This window comes from Oenanthe melanoleuca, chromosome 17 (genome assembly GCF_029582105.1).
Source record: "Oenanthe melanoleuca isolate GR-GAL-2019-014 chromosome 17, OMel1.0, whole genome shotgun sequence".
Taxonomy (NCBI): Eukaryota; Metazoa; Chordata; class Aves; order Passeriformes; family Muscicapidae; genus Oenanthe; species Oenanthe melanoleuca.
In genome coordinates this window covers 10,461,299-10,470,639 of record NC_079350.1, presented here as the reverse complement: position 1 = coordinate 10,470,639, position 9,341 = coordinate 10,461,299, and the positions used below count along the sequence as shown (strand labels likewise).

The window sequence follows — 9,341 nt, the reverse complement described above, 5'->3', positions numbered from 1 at the left end:
TCCCCATGGCCAACGCCTGTCCATGGCCAGAGTCCCGTGGCTTTGGGACAGTACAGGCAGAGAGCAGGAAGACGTACTGGCAGAGTAGGGCAGATGTACAGGGAGCAGGCAAGGAGCAGGCAGGGTGTAGGCAGGGAGCAGGGACAAAGCAGGCAGGGGTATGGGCAGGGAGCAGGCAGAGGGGCAGGCAGGGGGCAGGCAGGGTACAGTGAGGAGTACAGGCAGATGTGCAGGCAGATGTGCAGGCAGATGTGCAGGCAGGGTACAGGCAGATGTACAGGCAGATGTGCAGGCAGATGTGCAGGCAGGGTACAGGCAGATGTGCAGGCAGGGTACAGTGAGGAGTACAGGCAGATGTACAGGCAGATGTGCAGGCAGGGTACAGTGAGGAGTACAGGCAGATGTGCAGGCAGATGTGCAGGCAGATGTGCAGGCAGGGTACAGGCAGATGTGCAGGCAGATGTGCAGGCAGATGTGCAGGCAGGGTACAGGCAGATGTGCAGGCAGGGTACAGTGAGGAGTACAGGCAGATGTGCAGGCAGATGTGCAGGCAGGGTACAGGCAGATGTGCAGACTGCCGTGCGGGCAGGGGCAGCCCCGAGCTCCCCGCTCTCTCCGCCCGCGGCAGCGCCCAGAGCCCGCCCCGGCCGGGGCCGGACCCGGACGTCCGAGAGCGGTTCAGCTTCGCTTTCGCTTCGCTCTGTTCGGCCGGGGTGGGCCCGGAGCCGGCGGGGAACGGGCTGTGCCCCCATCGCCGCCCCACGGAGGGACGGACGGGGCTCCGGGCACAGGTACGGGACGGCCGGACCGCGGCAGGCGGGAGCTTCGCCCCTGCCCCTTCCCGGCGGCTCGGGCCAGAAAAATTCATGGTCTGCCCACGCGCCCACCTCGTGTGCCGGGGGTCACTTAGGGGGTCGGGGGAACCACGAGCTGCAGGGGGAAGGGGACCCCTGGAGGGGCTGGAGGCTCAGGGCAGAGGCAGGCGGTTTGGGGCGGCTCTGGCAAAGTCCCTTCCTTCCCACAGACCCTCCCAAAAACCCCACGTCCCGAAGATCCTCCCAAAGACCATCCCTCACGCACTTCCTCCACCCAAAGACCATCCCACCCCCCCAGACCCGCCTCCGAAAGACCATCCCTCCCCCAGGCCCTCCTCCCAAAGGCCGCCCCTCCCCGCAGTCCCCATGCAGACCCTCCTCCTAGAGACCAGCCTCCCCGCGACCTCCCAAAGACCGTCCCTGCCCAGTGACCCCTCCCAAATCCATCCCTTCCACAGACCTCCCCAAAGCCTGTCGATGTCGCCGCGCCTGCTCAGGGTGCTGGGCTGGGGCTCGGCGGCCGCGCTGGGGCTGCTGACCGTGGCCGTCTTCGTCCTGGTCCTGATCCCGGCAAAGAATGCTGTCCTTCCTACCAGGATCAAAGTAGGTGTCCAGTGAGACCTGGGGGAGCCTGGGAATGCCACCAGCCCCTTTCCACCTCGAATTCTCCCATCAGCCCTGCCTTCCTTTCAGCTTGCAGGTTTTCCCATAGCCAGCTCAGCTTTTCAGGACTTAGCCTCATCAAGGTGGCTCTGGGCAGATCAACCTCCCCCAAACCACGGTCCTGGCTACTTGCTAAGGATGGAAGAGAGAAGTGCAGCCTTCTCTCCAGGACTGCTCCATCTGCCACCACAGGCACTCTCTTCCCTGTTTTCAGACATCCAAGTCACCTGCTGGGTTTACACGTCTCTCCCCTACTGCTTTCTGCAGTTGATCTGCTAAAAATTGTCAGGTTTTGTGAGATTTGCCAAAGGCCTGGGAGCAGCCTGAGCCCTTTGGGCCGTGCCTGGGTGCCTCCCTGCTCTGCAGCTCACCCCGCTGACCTGCACGTCCTTGCTGAGCTGTAACTCGCTGGAGTGGCGAACCCGGGGCCGTTAGAGATGGAGCAGGGCTGCAGAAGGGAGGGTGGATGTGCAGACCTCTGCTGCTCATGGCCACACAGGGAAGCAGGAGCTCTCAGAAACCCCCGTGGCATTGGTGCAGCCCCGAGGCAGCTGTGACCCCGTGTCCCCTGTGCCTCCCCAGTACGGTCTGGTGTTCGATGCTGGCTCCACACACACGTCCCTCTACATCTACCGGTGGCCGGCGCACAAGGAGAACGGCACCGGCATCGTCTCCCAGGTGGAGGCCTGCTCTGTGTCCGGTGAGTGTGCTGGGGTCTGTTCTCCCTCTCTTCCAGTCTCCTGGATTGCTGTCCCAAACTCTCACAGCACCATCACTGATCCCAGTCTTTCAGCCTGCTTTGGGCTGAAGGGAGATTGCCCTGTGAGGAACCACAGGAAAGGGTCAGGGGATAGTCTGCAGAGGTGGGGGAGGGATTGGGCCCCCACTTTGCTCAGGTCCTGCAGCCACTCCTGTCCAGATGTTCATCACCTCACAGCTGGGGATGATGGATGTGCAGTTTGCTCCTTCTTGCCTGCCTCAGCTTCCCTGACTCTTCTTACCACATCTGTTTACACCTTCTTTCATTAGTGCAACTTTGTGTGCCTGCAGGGCCTCCCAAAAGTTCAGCACATGTCCTGAGCAATCCAGTGTCTCCACTCAGGTGCTGCCTGACATCTCCCAGGGGCAGCAGTTTGCATTTTGGTATCTGTGATGCTCCCAAGGAGCAGGACTGGGGCTATGGCTGGGACATCTGGGTGTGTCTGAGCAGGCACAGTAGAGCTCCCTGGAGAATGGTGGACATGTCCCCTGCTGTGCTGTCCCTGCGGGGCAGCCCTGGGCTCTCTCCATCCCCGGTTCCCTGGCAGGACCCGGCATCTCCAGCTACGCCGACGACCCCGCGGGGGCTGGCGCCAGCCTGAAGCCCTGCCTGGACAAGGCCATGCAGGTCATCCCGGCCGAGCAGCAGCGGGAGACGCCCACGTACCTGGGGGCCACGGCCGGCATGCGGCTGCTGAGGTACGGGCACGGCCAGGCCGGCACTGCCGCCCTCCCGGCGCTCCTGCGCCAGAGCCGGGGCTGGCACGGCCACAGGGGCTGGGCACAGGGGCTGGGCACAGGGGCTGGGCACAGGGGCTGGCACGGCCACAGGGGCTGGGCACAGGGGCTGGGCACAGGGGCTGGGCACAGGGGCTGGCACAGGGGCTGGCACGGCCACAGGGGCTGGGCACAGGGGCTGGGCACAGGGGCTGGGCACAGGGGCTGGGCACAGGGGCTGGCACAGGGGCTGGCACGGGCACAGGGGCTGGGCACAGGGGCTGGGCACAGGGGCTGGCACAGGGGCTGGCCACAGGGGCTGGCACAGCGGCTGGGCCACAGGGGCTGGCACAGGGGCTGGCACGGGCACAGGGGCTGGGCACAGGGGCTGGGCCACAGGGGCTGGCACAGGGGCTGGGCACAGGGGCTGGCACAGCGGCTGGGCCACAGGGGCTGGGCCACAGGGGCTGGGCACAGGGGCTGGGCACAGGGGCTGGGGCACAGGGGCTGGGCACAGGGGCTGGGCACAGGGGCTGGGCACAGGGGCCGGGCACAGGGGCTGGGGCACAGGGGCTGGGCACAGGGGCTGGTACGGCCACAGGGGCTGGGGCACAGGGGCTGGGCACAGGGGCTGGTACGGCCACAGGGGCTGGGGCACAGGGGCTGGGCACAGGGGCTGGGCACAGGGGCTGGCACAGGGGCTGGGCACAGGGGCTGGGCACAGGGGCTGGCACAGGGGCTGGCACAGGGGCTGGGCACAGGGGCTGGCACAGGGGCTGGGGCACAGGGGCTGGCACAGGGGCTGGGCACAGGGGCTGGGCACAGGGGCTGGCACAGGGGCTGGGCACAGGGGCTGGGCACAGGGGCTGCCGGCCGGGCCGTGGGGATGGGCAGAGCATCGCTGTGCGCCCAGCCCGGGGTGCCCGGGCGCCGCTGGCTCCCCGAGCTGCCAGCCAGGCCTGCAGCAGCTGAGCTTTGTGCCTTGGCTGGCAGGGCGCAGAACAGCAGCAAGGCCGAGCAGGTCTTTGCCGAGGTGTCCAAGGCCATTGGGCAGTACCCTGTGGATTTCCGCGGCGCTCGGATCCTGACGGGCAGCGAGGAGGGCTCCTTTGGCTGGATCACTGTCAACTACCTGCTGCAGACACTGGTCAAGGTGCAGCTCGGGGACAGGGCAGGGCAGGGGGCGTGGGGAGAATGTCCCTGTCGGAGCTGCAGCCACATTTCCTTATTTGCAGAGGAGGGAAGAGCGGAGCTTTGGGGCACTGGTCACCCCAGCAAATGTCCCCTGTGGCCGTGGGCTGCAGATTCAAGCCCATTCATGTGATTAACAGGATCTGGGCGTCCATCTCAGCCTGGCCCTGTGCTCTCGTGTGCTGACACACGGCTGGATTTTGGGATCCCAAGGATATGGCAGTGGTATCAGCCTCTGGGTGACAGCATTCCTTTCTCCCTGCTCAGAGTGTCTGGGTCCAGCAGGTGTGCAGCAGCCAAGAGGCCCTGGCTCAGTGCTCCATGGAGGGGTCTGGGGGTTGAAGAGGATGTGGGCAGGCAGGGGTGAAACAGGAGCCAGGAGCACGTGGAAGGTGCCTCTGGGGCTTTGGGCACAAAACTCCTTGAGAGAAGGGAGTGTGAGTGTGAGTGTGAGTGTGAGTGTGAGTGTGAGTGTGTGTGAGTGTGAGTGTGTGTGAGTGTGAGTGAGTGTGAGTGAGTGTGTATGAGTGTGTGTGAGTGTGTGTGAGTGTGTGTGAGTGTGTGAGTGTGTGTGAGTGTGAGTGCGAGTGCGAGTGTGTGAGTGTGAGTGTGTGTGAGTGTGTGTGTGTGAGTGTGTGTGAGTGTGTGTGAGTGTGTGTGAGTGTGCATGTGAGTGTGAGTGTGAGTGCGAGTGTGAGTGTGAGTGTGTGTGTGAGTGTGAGTGTGTGTGAGTGTGTGTGTGTGAGTGTGAGTGCGAGTGCGAGTGTGTGTGAGTGTGAGTGTGAGTGTGTGTGAGTGTGTGTGAGTGCGAGTGTGTGTGAGTGTGTGTGAGTGTGTGAGTGTGTGTGTGAGTGTGTGAGTGTGAGTGTGAGTGTGTGAGTGTGAGTGTGTGGGTGTGTGAGTGTGTGTGAGTGTGAGTGTGTGAGTGTGTGTGTGTGTGAGTGTGTGTGAGTGTGTGAGTGTGTGTGAGTGTGTGTGTGTGTGAGTGTGTGAGTGTGTGTGAGTGTGAGTGCGAGTGTGAGTGTGAGTGTGTGTGAGTGTGTGTGAGTGTGTGTGAGTGTGTGTGAGTGTGAGTGTGTGAGTGTGTGAGTGCGAGTGTGAGTGTGAGTGCGAGTGCCCGCAGCTCAGCCTTACTCTTGCTGTGTGTTGGGCCAGTTCTCGTTTGCAGAGAAGTGGGAACAGCCCCAGGACACCGAGGTTCTGGGAGCTCTGGACCTTGGCGGGGCCTCGACGCAGATCACCTTCCAGCCCGGGGGGCCTGTGGAGGACAGGAACACGTCCGTGTTCTTCCGGCTCTACGGCACCAACTACTCCCTGTACAGCCACAGCTACCTGTGCTACGGGCAGAGCCAGGCCCTGAAGATGCTGCTGGCAGCTCTGCACCAGGTGCAGGGGGCACGGGGGCTGCTCAGCCACCTCCCAGGGCCATGGCACATCTCCCCCTGCAGTGTTGGGTGTGCGTGTGGGCAAAGAGCTGGGAGTTGTGAGAGGCTTGGATTTTATCTAGGGAAGCAAAAACTTGCCTCATTTGGGTGGCAGGTGGTGGTTGTTGCCAGCCAGGGCTCCCTTCTGCCCTCATCTTGACATGCAGTGGCATTTTTTGTCATTTCCTGAGCCCAGATGTACGTGTAGGATTTTGCTGTCACCATTCTCTTGGCCTTGCCTGACTTCTGCCCAGAGAGAGGTTTCCAGCACAGTCCCTGCAGACGTGGCTGGGACAGAGGCAGAGCCCAGTGCTGTGGGAGGCGGGGGTGCTCCGGGAGCTCACGGGTGGGATGCATGCAGCCCTCCTGGGGTGTAGGTGCTGCTTTGGGACGAGCTGTGGGACAGGGCTCAGTGGCACGGCAGCCCCATTAATGGCTGTGTCTCTCTCCAGGCCAGCTCCAGTGCTGAGATCTCCCACCCCTGCTACCCCCGTGGGTACCAGGAGAACCTGACGGTGGCAGAGCTCTACGACAGCCCCTGTGTGCACGCGCCAGGCTCAGCCAGCCCCGGCCTGGTGCTCAGGGTGACGGGGACAGGGGAGCCAGGCGCGTGTGGCGCGGCCGTGCAGAGACTCTTCAGCTCCAGCTGCGGGGCGCGGGGGCCGTGCGGGCTCAATGGGGTGTACCAGCCCCCCGTGCGGGGACAGTTCCTCGTAAGCAGCTCTGCCCCGCGCCGGGGGGGACAATGGGAGTTTGGGGTTAGCCCCTGGAAAACTGCCCTACAGAGTGTCTGGGTAGTGCCAGCCCTGGGAGCTGGGTTTTGGTGACACATGGTGACGCAGTGTGCTGATCTGTGCCAGGCAGCCCCAGGCCTCTGCTCTCTCAGCCCCATTCCCTGTCCATCTGGGAGCACTCCCACAGGGTCACTGCCAGCACCTTGCAGTGCTGAGCAGGGCCCTACAGGGACCCCTGCATGGGGTGGGGATCAGTGGCCTGAACGCTTCACTAATCTGTCACCTTTGGTCTTGGTACCCACAGGCCTTCTCAGGGTTTTATCACAACCTTCATTTTCTGAACCTGACAGGAGGGCAGTCCCTGAGCTTGGTCAATGCCACCATCTGGCAGATCTGCAACAGCAGCTGGGAACAGGTGAGATTCTGCCCAGGAGTACATTTCCCCTGGGCACTGGGCAGCCTGAAGGCTCATCCACAGCCCATCCTCTGCTGTGGTCAGTTGTAGAGAGCCAGGAGGAGCAGAAAGGTCTCTGCACCTGGAAAGAGATGGGAGAACAGCCTGCAGCGCCCTGGGGTGTCCTTGCTCTCCCAGTTCCCCAGTGTGGGCACGTCCAGCACTGCTCTGTGTCCATCCCTGTCTCCCCTCTCTGCAGGTGCAGGGGCTGTTCCCCACGGCGAGCAGGGGGCAGCTCCGTGACGCCTGCCCAGCCAGCTCCTACACCCTCACCCTTCTCCTGCAGGGCTACAAATTCAACAGCACAACATGGCCTAACATCCACTTTGTCCAGCAGGTAGGACAGTATCTGGCAGCCCCCAGCTTCCACACTTTGTGCTCTGAAGTGCCTTGTGCCCACCCTGCTGCTGGGATGGGGCAGCACAGCCCCACTGCCCGTACCCAGCACAGCTCTTGAGCTGCACTCACACAGCTGCTGGCACATCTGGCCTGGCCCTGGGTGCTCTCCCAGTTTATGTCACTGCACTGCTCCTGCAGCCCAAGATGGGCACAGAAATGGTGGTTGTGGAGCAGGACCTGGGGGTGCAAGCTCTCCTCTAGTTTGCCTGGTACTTTGCAGCCTTTTCCATCCCTCTTTCCTGTCTGTGCAGGTTGCTAACGTAGATGTGGGCTGGACTCTGGGCTGCATGCTCAGTCTCACCAACATCATCCCCTCAGAGCCTCTCACAGAAGTCACAGAGCTCCCAAGACGAATCTGGATAGCAGCCACAGTTCTGCTGGCCATCATGCTCATCCTCACCTTCTGCCTGCTCACAGCCATGTGCTACCAGAGAAGCTCCTCAGGCTATGAACAGCTGTAGCTGTTGCCTCCAGAGGCTGGGAGGCCACTGAGTCCTGCTGCCACACCTTTGCAAGGAGCTGCTTCCCAGGAATCACCCTTGTGTGCCCAGAGGACTTGTGCTGGGGGGCCCTGAGTCCTGGCCTGGTGAGCTGTAAAACAGCCTCCTTGTAGCCGTGTGCTCTCCAGTTCTCCTTTCCCTGCGCTGGTTGGAGATGCTCCAGGAGGGAGGGCTTGGCCATGTGGGGCAGGGGCTCAGCACTGGGGCTGGGGACCACTGTGCTGTGGGATGGCTGTGGATGGGGATTAGGGGGGTCTGGCAGCAGTGGGACTGTCACAGGGCTGGTTACAAGACACACACGTCCTGCCCCATCCCAGGGCCGGGGTCTGCACCAGCCCCAGGGGCCGTGGCATTGGGCAGTGGGGGTGTGGGGGCACTGGCCTGGTGGACAGGGCTGTGCCTAGGACTGGGGGATGGCACAGCCCCTCCTCTCCAGCCCAGCTGCACCCCTTGCCCTGTGCCTGGCAGACAGCTCATCCTCCCTTTCCAGCACAGGGTGACTTGGGAACTCTGCTGGGCAGAGGCAGCTCCCAGGGCCGCCCTTATGTTTCTGGGGAGTCCCACTCACAGCCAAGTGATGGGTGAGTTGAGACACCTCCTCTGAGAAGGAAAAGACCTGTCCTGGTGCCCTGTTGGCTCCACTCCAAGGTCCAGCAGACACCTCCGTGTCTCCAGGGAACCTCCCATAGATTTGTTGCCTCTCCCCTGAGTCTCCGTCATCACCAGCCATTCCTTGGGAGACAGAAGTAATAAAACCACAATGATCTGGGAGCAAAGGAGCAAAGGGATCTCCCCATGGGCTGCCTTCTACAATGTTTATTTGCATGAGGTGTGAGCTGTGAGGTGCCCAGCATTGCACAGGGACACCAAAGGTCTTCTCACTGTGAGAGTGCAAACAAGAACATGAGTCATCCACTCCATGAGCCAGCACTCCATGGAGCTCCCTGTCCCCAGCTGCCTGCACTGTGCCCCACCAGGCTGGCACTGGGGCACTGCCCCATGGCCAGGCTGGCCCTCCACTGCCCCATGGCCAGCTGCTGGGATGAAGCCACGTCTGTGACAGGCAGTGAGGTGGCAGGAGGCACACAGCTTTGGCTGATGCTTCTGCAGGCTGATCCATTGTGTCTCCATGGGAGTGGAGCTCCTCTGGACAGCTCAGCCAGTGCCTGTCTGTTGGGGGCTATGCTCATGGAAAAGCAGACCCTGTTCCTCTGCAGCTGTAGAGGGGACTGTGCTCAGCAGCACAGACCCAGCCCTGGGCTCCAGTCCCACACACTCCAGTCCCACACACTCCAGTCCCACAGGCTCCAGTCCCACACACTCCAGTCCCACACACTCCAGTCCCACACGCTCCAGTCCCACACGCTCCAGTCCCACAGGCTCCAGTCCCACAGGCTCCAGTCCCACACACTCCAGTCCCACACACTCCAGTCCCACAGGCTCCAGTCCCACACGCTCCAGTCCCACACACTCCAGTCCCACACACTCCAGTCCCACAGGCTCCAGTCCCACACACTCCAGTCCCACAGGCTCCAGTCCCACAGGCTCCAGTCCCACACGCTCCAGTCCCACACACTCCAGTCCCACAGGCTCCAGTCCCACACACTCCAGTCCCACAGGCTCCAGTCCCACAGGCTCCAGTCCCACACGCTCCAGTCCCACACACTCCAGTCCCACAGGGCTCC

At 62.6% G+C, this 9,341-nt stretch overlaps 1 protein-coding gene across 1 annotated transcript; it reads left to right on the top strand.

The window, feature by feature from the left end:
- Positions 1–635: 635 nt before the first annotated feature.
- Positions 636–8,570, top strand: LOC130260147 (ectonucleoside triphosphate diphosphohydrolase 8-like). Its single transcript, XM_056505299.1, has 10 exons — positions 636–791; positions 1,274–1,418; positions 2,061–2,178; positions 2,786–2,936; positions 3,948–4,107; positions 5,301–5,531; positions 6,022–6,282; positions 6,608–6,718; positions 6,957–7,094; positions 7,408–8,570. Exons 2-10 carry the CDS (start codon positions 1,293–1,295, stop codon positions 7,615–7,617), a joined length of 1,506 nt encoding a protein of 501 aa, XP_056361274.1. The 5' UTR covers positions 636–791; positions 1,274–1,292; the 3' UTR covers positions 7,618–8,570.
- The last annotated feature ends 771 nt before the right edge of the window (positions 8,571–9,341 follow it).

What these genes read in the sequence shown, in the direction of transcription:
- LOC130260147 (XM_056505299.1), top strand. Translation starts at nt 1,293, where the DNA reads ATGTCGCCGCGCCTGCTCAGGGTGCTGGGCTGGGGCTCGGCGGCCGCG. An exon ending in GCAACAGCAGCTGGGAACAG is followed by an intron (nt 6,719 to 6,956) that starts GTGAGATTCTGC and finishes CCCTCTCTGCAG; the next exon opens with GTGCAGGGGCTGTTCCCCAC. An exon ending in ACATCCACTTTGTCCAGCAG is followed by an intron (nt 7,095 to 7,407) that starts GTAGGACAGTAT and finishes CTGTCTGTGCAG; the next exon opens with GTTGCTAACGTAGATGTGGG.